Source organism: Perognathus longimembris, chromosome 11 (assembly GCF_023159225.1).
Source record: "Perognathus longimembris pacificus isolate PPM17 chromosome 11, ASM2315922v1, whole genome shotgun sequence".
In the NCBI taxonomy this organism is placed as follows: Eukaryota; Metazoa; Chordata; class Mammalia; order Rodentia; family Heteromyidae; genus Perognathus; species Perognathus longimembris.
Window position 1 is genome coordinate 43089185 of NC_063171.1, and position 22643 is coordinate 43111827.

The 22643-nt window shown below is 43.1% G+C and overlaps 1 protein-coding gene across 2 annotated transcripts in view; it reads right to left on the minus strand.

Annotated features, from left to right (window-relative positions):
* Positions 1 to 22643, minus strand: part of Tuft1 (tuftelin 1) — a 43364-nt gene that overhangs the window by 12315 nt on the left and 8406 nt on the right. The window contains exons 2-7 of one of the 2 annotated variants that reach the window (XM_048357210.1): positions 14764 to 14838; positions 14276 to 14377; positions 9854 to 9940; positions 8755 to 8844; positions 6293 to 6352; positions 3923 to 4036 (exon numbers count right to left, since the gene is read on the minus strand). In XM_048357210.1, the coding sequence (XP_048213167.1) occupies positions 3923 to 4036; positions 6293 to 6352; positions 8755 to 8844; positions 9854 to 9940; positions 14276 to 14377; positions 14764 to 14838 (528 nt within the window). The remainder of the gene's footprint in view (positions 1 to 3922; positions 4037 to 6292; positions 6353 to 8754; positions 8845 to 9853; positions 9941 to 14275; positions 14378 to 14763; positions 14839 to 22643) is intronic. The other variant, XM_048357211.1, reaches the window with a different exon arrangement.

Consider the following 22643-nt stretch of genomic DNA (forward strand, 5'->3'; position numbering starts at 1 on the left):
GGAGCCTACGGAGGCCCACAGGGGACATACAGCCCTTCTCTCTCATAGCACTAGCCCAGTTTTGCCCAGGCTCTTGGACATCCTGGAGTAGACCATCAGCTTCATGATGGGACCAGCCTTGATCACCATCACATTTCTAGAGCTGCACACAGTAAGGGCCTCACATGCAGTGACTGCTCAATAAGGTCGGTAACGAGACATGCATGGTTTAGTCTAATTCCCCTCCTTTTTGCAAGTAAAGGTTAACTAACTAAGGTCACACAGCTAGGGAATGACAAGGCCAATACTATAAAGCTAGTTACTCTACAATCTGGTTCACTGCTTCCAAGTTACTTCAGTGGTTTTTCATTTGATAAAAGAGAATCCATGGACAGTTGGAAGGCCGCAGCAGCCGTGGCAAAATACCACCACCAGCTAGTTTGGCTCCTCCCAGTTAGGATGAGGTTGAAGAAAGCACAGCACAGGATGGTGTATGTGATGGGACACGTCCACACTACAAACCAGCCCAGTTCACAGCAAGTTCTCTGCAAATCCTTCATGACAGCAAACAGCCGGTAGAACGGGAAACCCAAGCTTACTGGTAGGTTCTTTTCATGGTAATTGATGACCATGTCCTTCCTACCCCCCAGGTTCAGCAAAGTAGGTAAAAAAAAAAAAAATCCAATTCATTGGGAGAGGTTGAAAAACTCTCACAAAACCCCATTAGCCTCAAACAGGCCAGCCTCACTAGCAGAAACTTAAAAACAAAGGCCTTTTATCTCAGTACAGAAACATCCCACTCAGGTTCAGGTGTGCCCAGACCTCAGTGTTAATAGGGCCACAAACCTCAGCCCCCACAGAGAATCATAAAAGTGCTTTGGAAAAAAAATGGACTCCTTTGCCACATCTATTCCTATAGTTCTAGCCAGCTCAAAAGAACTTTTAACTACAAGAATGTGTTCTACCTACCCTGATAGTTGAAACACCCAAGGAGTGTGTACCATTGCAAGTAGGTGCTAAGCACCTTGGGGTTAAAGAATATCCCTTCTAAATGCAGCTATCAGGAGCCTTCTGGCCTTTCTCATATTCAGGCACCTCGGCTTAGGAGCAGCAGATGCCAGAGTGGTCAGATTCAACAAGTATTTCTTGAACTTCTATAACCTGCTTGAAGCCTTTCTGCAGAAATTGCTTTCCAAAATGCACAATCGCAACCTCCCCTTCCTCCTTTTTTTTTTTTTCAGAAAAGGTAGAGAAAGGAGCTGGGAATATGGCCTAGTGGCAAGAGTGCTTGCCTCCTACACATGAAGCTCTCGGTTCAATTCCCCAGCACCACATATATGGAAAACGGCCAGAAGGGGCGCTGTGGCTCAGGTGGCAGAGTGCTAGCCTTGAGCGGGAAGAAGCCAGGGACAGTGCTCAGGCCCTGAGTCCAAGGCCCAGGACTGGCAAAAAAAAAAAAAAAAAAGAAAAAAAAAAAAAAAAAAAAAAAAAAAAGAAAGAAAGAAAGAAAAAGAGGGGCTGGGGATATGGCCTAGTGGCAAGAGAGCTTGCCTCGTATACATGAGGCCCTGGGTTCGATTCCCCAGCACCACAAATACAGAAAACGGCCAGAAGTGGCGCTGTGGCTCAAGTGGCAGAGTGCTAGCCTTGAGCAAAAGGAAGCCAGGGACAGTGCTCAGGCCCTGAGTCCAAGGCCCAGGACTGGCCAAAAAAAGAAAAAAAAGAAAAAGAAAAGGTAGAGAAATAGCTGGTCATTGAAATGATATATAACTAACCTAATTAACCTAATTGTGACACCTGAAACCAATACCAACAAGAACTCCTTTCCCACAGGGCTGCTTTGTTCTATCTAACTCCTCAAACTAATCTTGGTATTAGTATAAATTAAGCTATTTACAATAGGATAATCTGCTTACTAAATTGATCATTAAAAAATCATGTCTAGGGGCTGGGGATATAGCCTAGTGGCAAGAGTGCCTGCCTCGGATACACGAGGCCCTAGGTTCGATTCCCCAGCACCACATATACAGAAAACGGCCAGAAGCAGCGCTGTGGCTCAAGTGGCAGAGTGCTAGCCTTGAGCGGGAAGAAGCCAGGGACGGTGCTCGGGCCCTGAGTCCAAGGCCCAGGACTGGCCAAAAAAAAAAAAAAAAAAAATCATGTCTAGGGGCTAGGAATAGGGCCTAGTGGTAGAGTGCTTGCCTTGTATACATGAAGCCCTGGGTTCGATTCCTCAGCATCACATATAAAGAAAAAGCCAGAAGTGGCGCTGTGGCTCAAGTGGCAGAGTGCTACCCTTGAGCAAAAAGAAACCAGGGGCAGTGCTCAGGCCCTGAGTTCAAGCCCCAAACACTTTTGGATAATAAAGTTTTCTCATATATTACCTCACACAATCCCAAAGTGAGGTATAGTTCATGACGCCTTTTTACAAAATTTGAAATTCATTCTAAGGGAAGTTAAATTTCTTCCTCAGTTACTTTAAAAGAAAGAAGTTTATCATACTCAGGGCCTGAGCACTGTTCCCTGGCTTCCTTTTGCTCAAGGCTAGCACTCTACCACTTGAGCCACAGTGCCACTTCTGACTTTTTCTGTGTATGTGGTACTGAGGAATTGAACCCAGGGCTCATGAATGCTAGGCAAGCACTCTCCTGCTAAACCACATTCCCAGCCCCAACACTGTCCATTTTATATGCAAGAAATTTTCTGGAAAGTCTGGAAGACCACTTTTTTTTTTTCCTGAATTCAGGGCCTGTGCACTGTCCCTGAGCTTCATTTGCTCAAGGCTAGCACTCTACCACTTGAGCCACAGTGCCACTTCTGGCTTTTTCTGAGTAGTTTATTTGAGATAAGAACCTCACCTACTTTTCTACTTGGACTGGCTTCAAATTGTGATCCTCAGATCTCAGCCTCTTGAGTAGGTAGGATTACAGGTGTGAACCACTGGTGCTCAGTTCACATATTTTTCATAGAAGAAAGTTTTCATTCTCTATAGCGTGACCCTCACTTGCTTTAAAAAACAAGACGACACCCCTTGTATAACTACAGGGCTGGGGGGGGATGTCATTCAGTGGGTGAACATCTGCTCAATATGCATGAGGCCCTCAACTCCCACTCTATCCCACTCCAGCACAGAAAGAGAGAGAGAGAGAGAGAGAGAGAGAGAGAGAGAGAGAGAGAGAGAGAGAGAGAGAGAGAGAGAGAGACTGTAACAATAATTAGGGTATTTGTTCAAACTCACATAGCCCTCTGACTCTACAGGTACAGCTCTTTTTTGTTATTGTTTTGTTTTGTTTTGTTTTTTCCAGTCCTGTGGCTTGAACTCAGGGCCTGGGCACTGTCCCTGAACCTATCTGGCACAAGGCTAGCACTCTACCACTTGAGCCACAGCACCTCTTCTGGCTTTTTCTGAGTAGTTTATTGGAGATGAGAATCTCACAGAATTTCCTGCCCTGGCAAACTTCAAATTATGATCAGGTCTCAGCCTCCTGAGTAGCTAAGATTACAGGCATAATCCAGTAGCGCCCAGCAGGTACAGCTCTTTCTACCACAATACAGACTTACCCATTCACTCAGTCCACATATATAAAAACTCCACCTTACATCACATGCAGTGCCAGACACTGGAGATTCAGCAGTGAACATGACAGCACTAGTTCTTGCTGATGAAGCCTTGGAACCCAGTGATTCTTATCATGGTACACACAGAAAGGACTTCTCAATTACCTGTGCCAGACCAGTACTACTGCTCATCTTCAAAATAGCAGGGGATGAAGATGTGATCTTTGAAATACAGGCCAGACTTGGATAGCAAATACTATAATGTCCCAGGCCTCAAAGGCTTTGCCTTCCAGAACACATGAAGTGCATGTGGAGAAAGTCATTGGGTTCCTGCATCCACTCATCCATCCCTTGGGGCACCTTCTCCCTGAATTCCAAATCTCACCTCAAAAGCCACACGGTCTGACTGGTGTTGTCGTTCAGCCTCCTGCAACTTGGCAAGCAAGTCCTGCACAGTCTTCCTCAAGCTCTCCACGTCTTCAGTTTCGTAAGTGTCCAGCTATCACCGGAGCACAGAAGGAAAGGTGAAGCTATCATTTTTCTTGGTAACAGCGGGTCCCTACAACTCACAGGCTTAGACCATTTTCCAGGCCCATATTCATGAAAGAATTAACATCATACAAGGTGAGACCAGCCAGGAGTTATTCATATCTAGAGATTCTCCCTTGGTAGCTTTCTAAGACCATTATTTTCAGACACACTCAGCTGTATGATTTCTTAACAGGTCTGGGTATGCTACCTTTCTGTATATAGCTTGCTTTCCTCCATCACTAGAGCTCTGGGCACAGGGGCCATGCTTTCCTTTGATCTAGACTTCCCCCAGGAACAGGAACTATGTCATTTCCATCACAAGAAAAGCAGCCCAAAGGCACAACTTTTACTGTTGTCAACATTTAGTATAGAGATCCATAGAAAAAGGCCCAGCAGATGGACCCATTTAAAGCAAAAGAACCCAAGCAGTGCAGACACCTGATCTGATGCAGAAAAGTCTATCTCATAGAGGTTACGGCTAGGTGTCTCTCATACACACCCTATTGTGGGCTGGTAGCGAGGGCAGAGCTGACATGTAGGGTCTTGCACCCATCTTTTCTGCAAAAGCAGGAGATACAGCTCCCAACACCCTGAGTGTCTGACAGGGAATCTCTCCCTGTCTTGCAGAAAGAGCAGCAATACCTTCCCAGTTACTGCTTTATGACAGGGTCCTGTGGTTCTCCAGTTCTGTGTCTGTAAGGCAGGGGTAAGAGCCCATGCCCTTCCTTCCAGCTGCTTCCCAAATAGCAGGATAATACACAGTTGGGCTTTGAGCTTACAACAAGAGAGCAGCCAAACAGCTATTACCAGGTATTATTAGAATTTGTTGCTAAATATGGTGATTCAAGGAAAAAGTAAAATTTAAACTGTACTTCTAAAGCAAGTGGCTAGAATCACAGTTAGATCCAGACATTAATAAGTTATCTTGTCTCATAACATAAATGACATGGAATTTTTCACGAAATTATTCTTTTAGGCAAGCTCAGTGGTAGAACACTTGCCAACCATGTATAAGATCCTGGGTTTGATACCCAGCAAAACACACACACACACACACACACACAATTTCATCATATGATATAATACAAAGCCAAAAAATTTATAAAACTTTACATGTGAAGAGAAATTACAAACTAGGTCTTAAAGCAATAACATGAACCCTAGAAACATGGTGTTGGGTAAAACTTTGAGGGGGGGTAGGGGAATCTCAGAAAGAAAAGCTCATCACGTAAAGAGAAAACATCTTATATCCATATTTAAAATCATATATTAAATATGTTAGGGAGAGTGGAAGAAGAAAAAACTAGTAAAATCAGTGAAAACTCTTGAGGAGACGGTGATGGTAATGCGCTATGACAAATGGGTAGATATGACTCTACTCTGCACTTGAGGGTTCATAACACCTAATTAAAAAAACCACCCTTGGGGTTGGGTGTGTTGCTCGGTGGCAGAGCTCAAGCATGCTCAGGATGTGCAATGCCCTGGGTTCCATCCTCAGCCTTAAAAATCAAAACCAGAATCAAAAAAGCAAACGAGGGCTGGGGATATAGCCTAGTGGCAAGAGTGCCTGCCTCGGATACACGAGGCCCTAGGTTCGATTCCCCAGCACCACATATACAGAAAACAGCCAGAAGCGGCGCTGTGGCTCAAGTGGCAGAGTGCTAGCCTTGAGCGGGAAGAAGCCAGGGACAGTGCTCAGGCCCTGAGTCCAAGGCCCAGGACTGGCCAAAAAAAAAAAAAAGCAAACGAAACAAATACAAAGAAAAGCTATATATTGGTACAATCTTAATACTGTAAATACATATTTGCATTAAAGAACAAAAACAAAACATTTCAAATTACAGTTTTTCCTCGGGGAAGATCAAAAATTGGTCTTTTTTTCTTCTTTCACTTTTCCATACATCTAGATTTTTCCAAAATATTTCCAAGCATGTCTTACATTCTTATATAACTACAAATATCATTTTTAAAAATTATATAACAAACATCACTTTTTAAAAGTACAGCCATGAAAGGGCATACCATGCAACTTTTATTTAAAAGAATGGAGCAGGACAAGAGGTGGTAACATGGAAAGCAGGCTGCAATATACTTCTAAGCAGTGGGTTTGGGAAAGGGGAATTTCTCTACTGTTTACCTTTTTACACTAAATAAATATTACTCCCAGGGAGAGAGAGTACAATACAGAAATGTATCAGTCACCAGATGATCCCCTGTTACTCACCTTGGGTGAGCTATTGTACAGGGTGGTGGGACCAAAGCCATTTGGCTTTTCTAGCACCACCTGTTCAAAGAGAAACAGAAGACAATGTAACCCAACAAACCCACTAACTTCAAAACATTGTATTCCTAAGACTCTAAATCCTAGTGGCACAGATGGGAGAGAACAAAGTAGGAGGGGAGAGGAAGCAGGAAGGGCAGAAAAGAAAAAGAGAGAAAACAAAGAAATGAGGTAAGGAGGTAGGAGTGGGGTGATAAAGAGAGGGAGGAAGGAGGCCAAGAAAGAAAAAAAAGAAGAAAAAGATTTCCAGTGCTCCAGAGGCAAACAGAAACCAGAGTAAGTGGAAAGTTGCCTTGAGAAGGATTACTCTAACCCTTGATAAAACCTTGCAGCAAACTGGAAAATATGTGAGGCCCATTCCTCCTGGGAAAATGAGAAGCTGCTTGCCACAGACAAAGCTTTTTCCCTTTGCCCACTGGGATCCTGACAAGGATTAACAAAACATAATCAAATGAGGAATGATGGTACAGTGCTTTTCAACTCACAGTGTGATCATTCCTCCTAAGACTGCTAGTTTGTGCCAACAAGAAAGAAGCTCGGGCTTTTCAGTTCCTGAGCACTTGAAATTCAGTTCTTCTGCTACCTGACAAAAGCACCTCCCAGATGTGATATCACCCATCTTCCGTTCTATTTTCAACCAAAGCTAAACAGGCTAGGGGATGTTCAGCCAACAAACCTTAAATTGTGTCCTAAACAGAGAGGAACTTTCCTAAAAAGTTCCTCATTCCTTTCTTGTCTCTCTTTTTCTTTTCTGTCCTTCCAGCTTCCTTCCTCCTATTAGGCTACTGTTCCTTTCAGGGGGAAGGGAAGAGGGTTGCTGGAAAAACACTCTCCCCCACCCAGCTGAAGTAATGATAATGAAGATGGCAAGTGAAGTCACCAAGGGATAGCTCTGCTCTCCTGAAAACATTCTTGTCCGAGAATTTTCAGAAAAGATGGAAAGCAGAATCCTAGATTTTCTATCCAAGGAAAGATTTACCCAACTTACTCATGCTTTTCACATCACACACCCTGGCCATGGTTAACGATACAAGGAGATGAAAGTGACCCTATAATCTCAAGGAGCTCTCCATCCCAGGGGAGAGATAGCTGTATACACAGATAAACAACAGGCCAAGACGTCCTTTATGTTGTGCATGTCACCCAAACTGAGCATGGTCAACTTATAAAAAGTTTGCTTTATTTATTTGCTTGTTTTTGCTGGTCCTAGGGCTTGATCTCAGGGCCTTGGCACTGTCCCTGAGCTTCTTTTGCTCAAGACTAGTGCTCTATCACTTGAACCACAGCTCCATTTCTGGATTATTATTTTTTTTGCCAGTCCTGGGGCTTGAACTCGGGGCCTGAGCACTGTCCCTGACTTCTTTTTTTTTTTTTTTTTGCCAGTCCTGGGCCTTGGACTCAGGGCCTGAGCACTGTCCCTGGCTTCTTTTTTGCTCAAGACTTGAGTCACAGCGCCACTTCTGGCCATTTTCTGTATATGTGGTACTGGGGAATCGAACCCAGGGCTTCATGTATACGAGGCAAGCACTCTTGCCACTAGGCTATATCCCCAGCCCCCCTGACTTCTTTTTGCCCAAAGCTAGCACTGTACCACTTGAGCCGCAGCTCCACTTCCGGCTTTTTCTATGTATGTGGTGTTGAGGAATCAAACCCAGGGTTTCATGTATACGAGGAGAGCACTTTACCACTAGGCCATATTCCCAGCCCCATTTCTGGATGTTTTTGCTTGTTGTTTTTTGCCAGTCCTGGGGCTTGAACTCAGGGCCTGAGCACTGTCCCTGCCTTCTTTTGTTCAAGGCTAGCACTCTACCACTTGAGCCACAGTGCCATTTCCGGCTTTTTCCATATATGTGGTTCTGAGGAATCGAACCCAGGGCTTCATGTACACAAGGCAAGCACTCTACCACTAGGCCATATTCCCAGCCCACCATTTCTGGATATTTTTGATCATCAGATCTCAGCCTCCTAAATAGCTAGGATTATAGGCATGAGCCACTGGTGCCCAGCAAAAGTCTGCATTTGTGACTGTTTTAGTGTGTGTGCGTGCGCGCACGTGCATGCATGCGTGTGAGTGTGCTCTCAGCCTCACACTTGCTAGGCAGGTTCTCTATCACTGAGTCATGCTTCTACCATCTTTTTTTTTTTATTACATAATTATCTTTGCAAAAGTGCATTACTAGACAATTGATCACAGAATCCTTAAGAGATAAGAGGATTTGTCAATAAGTTAGGACAATTTATGAAAATTCAATTTTGTGCAGCGTTCCAAAAGCAGGTTACCTAGGTACAGGCTGGTGCGTGTAAGTGTACCTGCCAAGAGCCCTATCTGGACTGAGAGCTCTTAATGAAGCCAGCATCCCCTGGATCTTCTCCCTTCCAGGCTATGGTGCCCCATTCCCTGTTACCTGTATCTCCTGTTGCGTGAGAGAGTCTCCTGGATCCCTGTCAAGCTTGCTACTTATATCCTCCCGGAGCTTCTGCAGACAGTTTCTGGCCTGAGGAAGGGAGAGCAAGACACTTGAGCTTCAAGGTAGGGAAAGCAACAGTCTTGGTGGTCCCCCCGCCCTGCCTTACTATTATGAATCTAGCAGGCTGGGGGACAGAGGAAACTTGGTCAAGTAGGGCTAGTCTCTCCTGCACAGCAATAAAACAGATGAATCCCCTAACCTGGCTATCATTCTAGTTGAGAGAAACACAGCACAAAGGTCAAATGACATGTAAATAGTACAGTATATGGTGATAGGTGCCAAGAAAAACAAGCCAGGGAGGAGCTGGGAAAGGTTGGGGAGTGACTGACAGCACTAGATGGAACAATCCAGAGAGAACTGTTAGTCACAATGTACTTCATAAGTACGTGTTGATGTATGTGTGTTTGTGTGCTAATACTGGGGCTTGAAATCAGAGCATCTCATTATCAGTTTTTTCACTCATAGCTGCCACTCTATCACTCGAGCATGCCTCCATTCCAGTACTTATTAATTAATGGATTGGATCCAAAGGGTCAAAAATGGAGGATACATTACACATACATGAACATGTCAAAATAAAATCCTCATATATAACTAATTGATACTAATTTCTTTTAAATGTGGGAGAAGTTGGATGCCAGTGGACGGCTCATGTCTGTAATCCTAGCTACTCAGGAAATTAAGATCTGAAGAAGCTAGCCGAGGAAGGAAAAGTCCACGGGACTCTTATCTCCAGCTAACCACCAAAAAGCAACAAGAAAAGCTATGGCTCAAAAGCTAGAGCTCTAGCCTTGAGCAAAAAAGCTGTTGGACAGCACCCATGACTTGAGTTCAGGCCTCAGGCACGGAGGAAAAAAATTAGTGGAAGAAATAAAAATTCCTCACAAATCATTAATAAGTATATTTGACACATGGGAACACAGAGGCTATTCAGGAACATAAAGGGAACAAAAGGAAGAAAGACAGAACCCATAAAAGAAATGTAAGGTGTAGAGAAATGGCCTAAGAACTTTTCAAAAAGGAGTACAGTACCCACCTCCTGAATATACTGAACCTCACTCTTTAGCTGGTTAATATTCTTCTCATGGATCATCTTGTCTCCAGACCTTCCCTTTAAGTATACCTGGAACAGAGACAATGACACTGTGTATTACAAGACCTCGAGTTCAATTCATTGCATATGAAGAAGACATGGGCCTCATCTGTTGTTGGAATACAACATGTTACCACCAACTTACAGGGAGGCAATCTGGTGATTCAGATTGGAAGAGCTAAATAACATACTTACTCATAGATTACTAAATCTACAGGTAGAAATGTATCCTAATAAGTTTAGCCAAACAATAGGCAGCCATAGTCATAAACACTCATATGTTTACTATATGTATGTAAATTCATAGAAACGAGGCTGGAGGAATGCATACCAAACTTCTTATTGTGACTCCTCCTGTGGAAGAGGGCTATGAGAAAGGACTTAAGTACTCGACTCTGCATACCATGCTTGAATCTTTTACAATTAAGACAATCTTTCTGCATTACTTGTATAATAAAATACATAGACAATTTACTAACATTTATGTTCAACAAAATACTGTATATGGTTACAAAAGGATGAAAACAGACAAAATCCTCTAATGAACGCTTAATTAAATTGGTCTTTAACAGAATACTATACAGCCATTAAAATGCCAACTATTTATGTAGGTAGACAAAGATGTCACCATTAATATGTAGGATGGGGCTAAGCACGGTGGTACATCCTTGTAACCCAGATACCCAGGAAGCAGAAACAGGAGGACTGTGAATTTGAGGCTAGCTAGAGAAAAGTAAGATCCCATCTCAAAAAAAGCAAAAACTCTATAGAACAAAAAGCTTATAAAATGAAATTAAGAAATTTCCAGTTATAACAGCATCAAAAAGGAAAAAAACTGGAAATAAAATAAGGTCAAGATTTGTATTCTGAAGATTACAGAATACTAAAAGAAAGCAAAGACCTTAAAAAACGTGTTCATTCCTGGGCTGGGAATGTGGCCTAGTGATAGAGTGCTTGCCTTGCATACATGAAGCCCTGGGTTCGATTCCTCAGCAACACATAAACAGAAAAAGCCAGAAGTGGTGCTGTGGCTCAAGTGGTAGAGTGCTAGCTTTGAGCAAAAAGAAGCCAGGGACAGTGCTCAGGCCCTAAGTCCAAGCCCCAGTCCAAAAAAAAAAAAAAAAAATCCCGGGGCTGGGGATATGGCCTAGTGGCAAGAGTGCTTGCCTCCCATACATGAAGCCTTGGATTCAATTCCCCAGCACCACATATGCAGAAAACAGCCAGAAGTGGCGCTGTGGCTCAAGTGGCAGAGTGCTAGCCTTGAGCACAAAGAAGCCAGGGAGAGTGCTCAGGCCCTGAGTCCAAGCCCCACGATTGGCAAAAAAAAAAAAAAAAAAAAAGAAAGAAAAAAAAATCCCTCAGCTGTTTCCAGACTTGCCTTGAGAGAGGTGAAGGCCTGAAATGGCCTGTTTCTGGAAACCTATAGTGTAAACCCATTGTTCAAGTTAACCATTTAGCTAGATGTGTCAGTTTCCAGGAACCACCAGGGGAACAGGGGTTAAAGAAGTAAGCTTTCACATTTACTTTAAGATTCAAAGCTGGAGAATTTGGGAAAGGGGGGAGGGCAGTAGACCAAACCTTGAGAATAATATTATCAGAACAAAGCAGATTCCCATCCAGCTAGGCTTTGTTAAATGCTCCAGGTCATCAGGAAGGGTGGGCCAATAAGAATACATTGTGAGGGGCTGGGAATGGCCTACTGGCAAGAGTGCTTGCCTTCCATACATGAAGCCCTGGGTTTGATTCCCCAGCACCACATATACTGAAAACAACCAGAAGTGGTGCTGTGACCTCAAGTGGTAGAGTGCTAGCCTTGAGCAAAAAGAAGCCAGGGACAGTGCTCAGGCCCTGAGTCCAAGCCCCAGTCAAAAAAAACAAAAAGGGGCTGGGGATATAGCCTAGTGGCAAGAGTGCCTGCCTCGGTATACCCGAGGCCCTAGGTTCGATTCCCCAGCACCACATATACAGAAAACGGCCAGAAGTGGCGCTGTGGCTCAAGTGGCAGAGTGCTAGCCTTGAGCGGGAAGAAGCCAGGGACAGTGCTTAAGCCCTGAGTCCAAGGCCCAGGACTGGCCAAAAAAAAAAAAAAAAAAAGGGCTGGGAATATGGACTAGTGGCAAGAGTGCTCCTACACATGAAACTCTCGGTTCGATTCCCCAGCACCACATATATAGAAAATGGCCAGAAGGGGCACTGTGGCTCAGGTGGCAGAGTGCTAGCCTTGAGTGGGAAGAAGCCAGGGACAGTGCTCAGGCCCTGAGCCCAAGACCCAAGACTGGCCCAAAAAACAAAACAAAACAAAACAAAAACCTCAGCTGAGGGCATAGCAAAGCAGTAGAATACATGCCCAACATGCACAAGGTCCAGAGTTCAAACCCCAGTAACACACACACACACACACACACACACACACACACACACACACACACGATACATTCAACTTTATCAAAATTAAAAACTCCTGTTAGGTGGGCTGGGGATATAGCCTAGTGGCAAGAGTGCCTGCCTCGGATACACGAGGCCCTAGGTTCGATTCCCCAGCACCACATATACAGAAAACGGCCAGAAGTGGCACTGTGGCTCAAGTGGCAGAGTGCTAGCCTTGAGCGGGAAGAAGCCAGGGACAGTGCTCAGGCCCTGAGTCCAAGGCCCAGGACTGGCCAAAAAAAAAAAAAAAAAAAACTCCTGTTAGGGACTGGAGATATGGCAAGAGTGCTCAGCTTGTATGCATGAAGCCTTGGGTTCCCCAGCACCACATATACAGAAAACGGCCAGAAGTGGTACTATGGCTCAAGTGGCAGAGTGCTAGCCTTGAGCAAGAAGAAACCAGGGACAGTGCTCAGGTCCTGAGTCCAAGCCCCAGGACTAGAAAACATAAATAAATAAATACTCCTGTTAATCAATAAAGATATCACCAAAGAGTAAAAAGACAACTTAGAGAAAGTGTTTGCAAATCATGTACCTGATAAAGGTAGATTAAGAACACTCAAATTTCAACAATTAAGACAGGATAAAAAAAAAAAGACAGGATTTTAACAACTACTTTTCCAGAGAAGATATAAAAATGGATACATGATGGTCAAAATGTAAAATGCAAAAGATGCCCTGAAAAAAGCCTGTAGGTTTCTCAAAAATTTAAATATAGAATTACTGCCTGGTGCTGGTGGTTTACATCTGTAACCCTGGCTACTCAGGCAGCTGAGATATGAGGATCAGGCTCAAAGCCAGTCTAGGCAGCAAAGTCTATGAGACACTTATCACCAATTAACCACCAGAAAACCAGAAGTGGCACTGTAGCTAAAACCGAGTTCAAGCCCCATGACTGACCCACCCCCCCAAAAAATATAGAATTACCATATGATCTAGGAATTGCACTTCCAGAGATATGGCCAGAAAAGTGAAAAGATGTATTCACACAGAAAGTTATAAATGAAGATTCATACAAACATTATTAATAATAGCTAAACAGTGGTATCAACCCAACTCTACACATTGATGGATAAATAAAATGTGGTAAATTTATTGAATGGGATATTATTCATTATAAAAAAAAATGAGGGCTGGGAATGTGGCTTAGTGGTAGAGTGTTTGCCTAGCATGCATGAAGCCCTGGGTTTGATTCCTCAGTGCCATATAAACAGAAAAAGCCAGAATGGTACTCTGGCCCAAGTGGTAGAGTGCTAGCCTTGAGCAAAAGAAATTCAGGGACAGTGCCCAGGCCCTGAGTTCAAGCCCCAAAATTGGCCAAAAAAAGCATACCAATATATGCTACAAAACATGCATGATCCTTGAAAATATGCTAAGTATCTGCATGTATCTAAAAATCACACTGAATCCCATTAAAGAACATAATTAATATGCATTAATTTAAAAGAGTAGGAAAGAAAAAAGAAACCAGACACATATTTTTTATTCCATTTCTATGAAATACCCAGAGTAGGCAAATTCAGGAAGATAAAAAAATAAATTAGTGGCCTCCAAGAGCTGAGAGGAACTGAAAATATTGGCTGCACAAGTTTGTGTTATACTAACAATTATTAAATTGAGTATTTGAGCTGGTCCAACTGTATCATATAGAAGTTATATCTCCAAAGCTACCTTTGAAAAATAACAATTGTTTTAATTTTACAAACATTTAGAAAAATCATCCTAGCCATCCCATGTCGGGGGGCCAAGTCACTACAGGCAGACTGTGATCTTCTGGTATTAACTAAGAGCTGTGTGGGAGAGGACCAGGAGACCCTCTCAGGTCTGGGTCCTTGCAGTCAAACCACAAGCTACCTTTGGCAATGTTCCCCACTCCCTCTCCTATGTGTGCAAGAGAAAAAAGGAAGGAGCAAAGGAGAGGCGAATAAAGCGTACCTTAATGATCTCCTCATGTCCATCGTTGGATTCCACCAACTCTGAAGCCAGGGAATGACCAGCTGAGCGGCCTGACACCATGGCGTAAGTCTTCCTGCCCGCCTGCCAGAGAGAGAAGTAGCTCAAAAAGGGCTCTGCAAGCCCAGAACTCCTGCCCCTGATCAATGCAGGAGACCTGCTCCTCGGGAGACTTGAAGTATTAGTCTGAGATTCCCCTCCACACATCATTCAGAACCTCTAACAAGCCAAAGAGCCACGAGAACATGGGGTGGGGAACATTAGTAGAACCTACAGGTTAGTTTTCATTTTGGTGGGGGGAGGGGGCCTCTTCATCCCCAAAAGCAACACATAAGACTGAGCTTGGCGGGTGAGGGTATCTGAAAGGAGATGCTCCCAAGCTTGCAGCAGCAAAGGCAGCTCCCAGCAGCATTGGGGTGAGGAGTCAGCAGCAAGAAGAAGAGGCCCTGCCCCACCAGAAACCTCGATACCTTCTGGGCTATGTGCTCAAGTTCATCTCCTGTCAGTTCACTCTGGAGAGTCAGCCTGAGAATGTCCACGTTGCCCTAATAATGACAATGACAGCAACAATAACCCCTTACCTTTATTAAAGTCTACCAAGTACTACCAGCGCAGGTGTTTTTGCCAGCCCTGAGGAATGGGCTTTGTTTTCTATTGCCAATTCACAGACAGGAAAACTGAGGGACAGAGAGGTGGTGTGAACTTGCCCGAGATCAGATCATTCCTGGGTGTTGGCATATCTCTGGGTCATCTGACAGTTCTCCTCCTACCACACCAGAGAACATAAAGCACACTGCTGCATACAGCACCTGTGGGGCTGCCCTGAGTTCTAGATTACAGGGGACATGCTGCATGGACACTTCTTCCTGAACGGTGGAGAAGTTATCCCTGGACTGATCATGTCCAACCCAGAATTTCTGCTCCTGACAACCAGCCAGGAAGTTACAGAAGCTGTAAGAAGTTGTAAGAAGACCAGGATAACCTTTTTGAACCAAACTATAAGGAAGTACTAGAATCCAAAAGCCATTTCCATGAGCCATATGGAAATTATCCCAATGAAAGCAAGTAAGGTAACAGATTTTTATCTAAAGATCAGCCTCATTTTCAAAGGATGAAGCAGATTTAAGTTTTTTAACTCAAAGGATTAAAAAAAACAAAAAACCCAATACTTTGTGACAGAGAGCTGGTGGGTGTTGCCTATGACCCCAGCTACTCAAGAGGCTGAAATCTGAGAATCCCAATTCAAAGCCACTCTAGGGAGGAAAATCCCCGAGATTTTTATCTATAATTAACCAGCAAAAAGTCAGAAATGAAATGGTACAGCACTAGCCATGAGAGAAAAAGCCAAGCAAAAACTCAAAGCCCTGAGTTCAAGCACTAGTACCAGCACAGACACATGAGCATGTATGTGCATATACGGGCGTATACACATGCACACAAACATACACAAACCATTGGACCATTAAAAACCTAGGGGGAAGCTGGGAGCCAGGGGCTCAGGCTTATAATTCTAGCTACTCAGGACGCTGAAATCTGGGGACCAAGGTTTGGAGTCAGACTATGTGGGAAAAATCTGTGAGACTCTTATCTTCAATTAGCCAGCAAAAAAACAGAAGTGGAGGCATGGCTCAAGTGGCAGAATATCAGCTATGAGCTAAAAGGCTGAGTAAGAAGCTGAACCATAGCTTGAGGCCCAGAGTTAAAGCTTCATTGTCAGGACAAATAAAACAAAACAAAAAATACCTTGCGGAGGGATGTGTAAGAGAACAAAGTAGGGGATGGGTATTTGGGAAGACAATAACCTTGAGAGAGGGCTAGCAAAACAGAATGGACCAAACTCTGCAATAACCTATATTATATGTGGTGGAGAATAAGCTTAGCCCTCTGATTCCCATGGGCAGAAAGAGGGGCTGGAAGTCAGGTACCGGTGGCTCACACCTATAGCCCTAGCTACTCAGGAGGCTGAGATTTGAGGACCATGGTTTGAAGTCAGCCTGAGCAGGAAAGTTCATGAGAGTCTCATCTTCAATTAACCAACAAAAGAAGCTGGAACTGGAGCTGTGGCTCCAGTGGTACAGCACTAGTCTTGAGCACAAAAGCTCAGGGACAGCACCCAAGCCCTGAGTTCAAGCCCCAGGGTCAACACATACATACACAAAACCAACCCACAAACAATACCCCCACACACACACATATACACAGACAGTCTTACTATGTAGCCCAAGCTGGCCTCTAATTCTCAAATCTCCTGCCTCAATCTCACAGGTGCTAGAATTACAAATGTGCATGCCCACACCCAATAAACCTCAGTGAATTTCTTTTGAAGGGGGACTGGGGTGGATAGAAATTGAACCCAGAGCCTTCTACATACTAAAGCATGTACTCTACCATTAAGCTATTACAGCTCTCTAACTTTACAAAAACCCTTAATTCCTACTAAGCAAAAGCCAGAACCATGCAAGACTCTTCACTAGCTGGGTCAACTCACGATGCTTGCTATTGTCCTTCATTTCTTCTCTTATCCAACACATCCTGTTCTTTTTGACTTCACTATCATCGCTCCCATCATTTCTCTTGCTTCCCATCTTCTCCTAGGGCATTTACGAGTTTCACAAGTGCTCATGTTAAAAGGCCACATCTTCCATGACGCTGCCTAGCAGCCTGTGGAAAACACATCCTCCCTTTCCTGAATTCCCTCAGAACCAGAGAGTTCCCTGGCATCTGCCTCTCCACTGTTTATGTTCCATAAGGAATTACCTTTTCTACCGTCAACTCCTTGAGCTCTGCTGTCATCCGAGCACAGGTTAAGTACTCTTGAATGCACTGTGATATTTAGGTTGAGAGAATATTACAAAAGAAAAAGGATTTCAAAATAGCCAGAATGACTGTCAGTTTTCTTCCTCAGGACATGAGCATAGATGTTGATTAAAATCCTGACTCCCCATGCCCGGAGGCAGCTGAGAAAAGCCAGGGGAAGACATCTCTCAGTCAGAACAGAAGAATTATTAGCCAAGGAAAACCATCAAGCACAGTGTATTTCATTAATCCAGGCATTCCAGTAAAAAAAAAGCATAAACAATTAGACTGGATGGGGGCCCGGAAAGATTCATTCAGACTAATTCATCAGAACCCCAGATATAGCAGAGAAAGAAATGGGTGAGTTTTAAAAAGTACTCATAAACAAATGCTGGAAATTTCCTTCCCAAACTTGACAAAACACATAAACCTACAAATCCAAGCAAACCCCAAAAAGATAGACCTGAAATTCAAATTGTAATAGATCATAATTAAACTTCCAATCATAACAAAAGACTAATTTTTAAAAGATCTTGAGGATAGAGGATGAAGAAGAAGAGAGACAGGGTAGGTGTCATCTGGGCACACTGTATGCATACAAGAAAATATCACAATGAAATGTTTGAAAACTTAAAAAAAGATCTTAAAAACAGTCAGAGAAAAATGACCTATAGGAATAAAACAATTTGTATAACAGATTTTGACAGAGACCAAATTGGATCTCCAGAATCACAAAAAGACAAAACAAAAACCAGATATAACCAGACAAAGAATAATATATATATATAAAGTCAGCAGGAATAATGTGTGTGTGTGTGTGTGTGTGTGTGTGTGTGTGTGTGTGTATGAAACATGCAGGGCACCAGTGGCTCACATCTATAATCCTAGCTACTCAGGAGACTGAGATCCAAAGATCACAGTTTGAAGCCAGCCATGGCAGAAAAATTCATGAGACTTTTATCTCCAATTAACCATCCCAAAAAATCAGGAAGTAAAGCTGTGGCTCAAGTGGCAGGGCTCTAGTCTTGAGAACAAAAACTCAAGGACAGTGCTCAGGCCCTGAGTACAAACTCCAGGACCAACACACACACACACACACACACACACACACACACACACACTATATATATATACACATATACATATATATACACATATACATATATATATATATATAAACAATACCATCAGCCAGGTGTCAGTAGCTCACACCTGTAATCCTAGCTAATCAGGAGGCTGAGATCTAAGGATTTCAGCTTGGGCAGGAAAATCCCTGTGAGACTAATGTCCAGTTAGCCACCAGAAAACCGGAAGTGGTACTGTAGCTCCAAGAGGTAGAGCGTTAGCCTTAAGCAAAAGAGATCAGAGAAAGTGCCCAAGACCTGAGTTCAAGCCCCATGACCAGCCCCTCCACCCCCCAAAAAATACCATCATCAACCAATGGACTAATCAACATTTATAGAAGATTCCACATGAAAAGAAGGTGTACTCTCTCATCTATCTATGAAACACATGCGAAAACAGACCATACTCTCAGCCATAAAACCTCAAATTTAGAAGAATGGAAATCATATAGAATATATTGTCTGACACAAGCAGAATTAAAATAAAAATCAGGAAGAGGAGAAGCAACTGGAAAATTTCCAAGCACCAGGAAAAAAATTTAAATTATTTAATACAATTTCATAATATTGTTATACTTTAAATAATCATTGAACTGAGTGAAAATGAAAATACAGTATCAGACATTGTGGGACACAGTAAAAGCAGTTCTGAAAGGAAAATTCATTGCATTAAATGTGTACATTAGAAAAGAGGAAGGGCTGGGAATGCGACTTAGTGGTAGAGTGCTTGCCTCACATATATGAAGCCCTGGGTTTGATTCCTCAGCACCACATATATAGAAAAAGCCAGAAGTGGCACTGTGGCTCAAGTTGTAGAGTGCTAGCCTTGAGCAAAAAGAAGCCAGGGACAGCGCTCAGGTCCTAAGTTCAAGCCCCAGGACTGGCCAAAAAAAAAAAAGAACGAAAGAAAAGAGGAGCTGGACACTGGTGGCTCATACCTGTAATCTTACTTAGGCTAGGTCTGAAGATGGTGATTCAAAGCCAGCCCAGGCGGGAAAGTCTGTGAGACTCTTTATCTCCAATAAACCACCAGAAAACCAGAAGTGGTGCTATGGCTCAAAGTGGTAGAGTGCCAGCCTTGAATAAAAGAGCTCAGGGATAGCACTCAGGTCCTGACTAAGTTCAAGATCCAAAATGAAGAAAAAAGAAAAAAAGGGGGCTGGAAGATAGAGCTCAAGTGGCAGAGTACTTGCCTAGGAAACCTCAGTACCAAGAAAAAAAAAAGTCTTAAAATTAATAATTTAAGCTTCTTCTTCAATAATTCAGAGAAGGAGCCCATTATGTTGGCACTTGCCTAGCATTCTTGAGGCTCTGGGTTCAATTGTGAGAACTACAAGTAAATTAAAAAAAAAAAAAAAAAGAGAGAGCCAGAATAACTCATACCTGTAATCCTTACTACTCAGAGGCTAAGATTTAGAAGACTGAGGTTTGAAGCTAGCCAGGACAAAAAGTCCAAAAGACTCTATCTCCAAATAATGAGCAAAATGCTCAACTGGAAGTACGGCTTAGTGTCAGCTATCAGTGAAAAAGCCAAGCAAGAGCGCAATGGGCTGGGAATGGGCTGGGAATATGGCCTAGTGTCAAGAGTGCTTGCCTCATACACATGAAGCCCTGGATTCAATTCCTCAGCACCACATATATAGAAAATGGCCAGAAGTGGCACCGTGGCTCAAGTGGCAGAGTGCTAGCCTTGAGCAAAAAGAAGCCAGGGACAGTGCTCAGGCCCTGAGTTCAAGGCCCAGGCCTGGCCAAAAAAAAAAAAAAGAAAGAGCACAAGGCCCTGAGTTCATGCTCCAATACTGGTACATGTACACCCCCCCCCCACACACACACAGAACACAGTCAAAGCCCTGGATTCAATCTCCATTGCCATCATCAATAACTAAAAAAAAAATGAAGGGAGTTTTCATTAAACATATAAAAGTATAAAGATAAGACATGTACAACTATGGTCATAGCAAAATTTTCTGTAATGGAAAAGTAGTAGAAACAACCCTACTGGCTCATTGACAAGCAGTTAAATTCATTAGCTCTGGTATATTATGGCACAATGACCTACTATTCTGTCATGAAAATAAATCAACTATAACAACATGCATTGACATTAGTAAATCTCAAAATTAATGTTAAGTGAAACAAAACCATACATAATATGATAACTATACAGAATTCAAAACATGCCAAACTAGGCAATATATCATGTGAGTAGGCAGTTAAAATATTAACTAAAGCAGCAAAGAAGTAAACACAGAACTCTAGACAGTGATCAATCATGTTGAGGAAGCAGAGTGTTATGATCTAGAAGGGCCCCTGGTTGCTTCAAAAGTATGGTAACCAGCTGTTTATTAAGCTGGTTGTTCAGTATACAGTTGTTCATTTTATTGTTATGCTTTAAAACTTTCCATATATCCAGGTCACTGTTCTTGCTTTTCAGGAAAGCAATTTTTTTTTCTTCTCCTAAATCCTGCAGATACCTGGGCACTGATGGCTCATGCCTGTTATCCTAGCTACCCAGGAGTCGGAAACATGAGATTTGTGGTTCAAAGCTAGCTTGAGCAGAAAAATCTCTCAGATTCTTATCTCCAATTAACCAGCAAAAAGCCATAAGTGAAGGCAAACTGGTAAAGCACCAGCCTGAACAAAAAGCTAAGTAAGGCATGAGGCCTTGAGCTCAAGCCACAGTGCCAGCATTCACACACACACACACACACACACACACACACACACACACGCACCTGTAGAAAAAAGGAAAGAAGGGGAGGGAGGGAGAAAGGGAAGGAAGAGAGGGAATCAGATATTAATTCACAAAATATGACTTCTTGTTTATTTTTATTTTTTTTGCCAGTCCTGGGCTTTGGACTCAGGGCCTGAGCACTGTCCCTGGCTTCTTTTTGCTCAAGGCTAGCACTCTGCCACTTGAGTCACAGCGCCACTTCTGGCCATTTTCTGTATATGTGGTGCTGGGGAATTGAACCCAGGGCTTCATGTATACGAGGCAAGCGTTCTTGCCACTAGGTTATATAGCCCCCATGCCCCAGCCCATGACTTCTTGTTTATAAGTACATACATACATACTCATAGTACTAGCAATTGTCAACTCCTATAATAGCAATTACTATATGTGGGATCCTGTTGGGCCCTACTCAAAGGGCTTTACATGTATTAATTCACTTAAACCAGGCAATAGTATATAGTAATTATTATCAATATCCCCATTCTATAGATTTAAAAACTGAAGCACAGAAGTATCTTGTTCAAGGTCACACAAGTACACAGTGGCAGATAGGATTAAACCAGTCTTGTGACTCATTTGGGCTCCAAACCACCCTGCTGTATGACATTTGCTGAAAGTAAATACATAGGTGCCAGGAGCTCACACTTGTAATCCTTGCTATTTAGGAGGCTGAGATGTAAGGAACAAGGTTCAGAGTTAGTGCAGATAGACAAATCTCAGAGATTTCATCCAATTAATCAGCAAAATACTAGACTGGAGATTCCACTTAAGTGGTAAAGCACTAGCCATGAGTGAGCAGAGTTCAAGCCCTAGTACTAGCACATGCAAGCGCGCGTGTGCACACACACACACAAAGTAAGCATGCAGAAAAGCAATGGATTCATATACAATAAAGAAGAATAAGGTTTTTCTTTCCATATACTTCCATGGTATTTAAAATTTAGCAATGTGTCTGCATAACACTCCTATAATAAAACATATAAAGAGAAGGAAAGAAAGGCACCAGGCTTGGAATCGGAGGTGGAGTGTACTCTGACTGATGCCTCTTAATCCCTAAGCAAACCATTTCATCTCTGGACCTCAGTTTACTCCCTGTCAAGTAGGGGTGATCACTGCCCACATTTTAGTCAGGGCAGGTAGATGCAGAAGAACAATGTGAAAGTGCTTTGCAAACCATAAATCACTTCACAAAGGTGAGGCACCATTACTTTCCCAAGCAGCTCTGCAGGCAGAGGGTAGGGAAAGCACATTATCTAAATGGAGTTGACAAAATCTAAGGCTCTCAATACCCCCTCGTGCTCCAGAAGCAGAGAATGCTGTTTAATCTACAGGGCCACCAACCTCACCTCTTAACCCCCACTCAGATTAGAATCAAGGATGGAAAACCTAGGTTTCTGTCTGCTTGGCATGATTAGTTGAAACTGGATGACCTCGTGACTATAAGCAGAGTCCAGAAAGCCTTAGAGACACCTCAGAAATGTCTGGTAGGGTGGTCCCCACTAGGCACTCTTGGCAAAGCAAGATGGGATGCTTCTTCTCTAGGGAAAAAGAGCAGCCCTAATCACAAGGTAAGCCACCTCTAACCTCATAAACATGTTCAAGGAGAAGCCTGGCTACCTCTAAATTACAGGTAGCCTCTCTACTCTGTTCAAACAACTCTCCAGGGGTGACTCATTCCTCAAAGCCAACAGGGGGT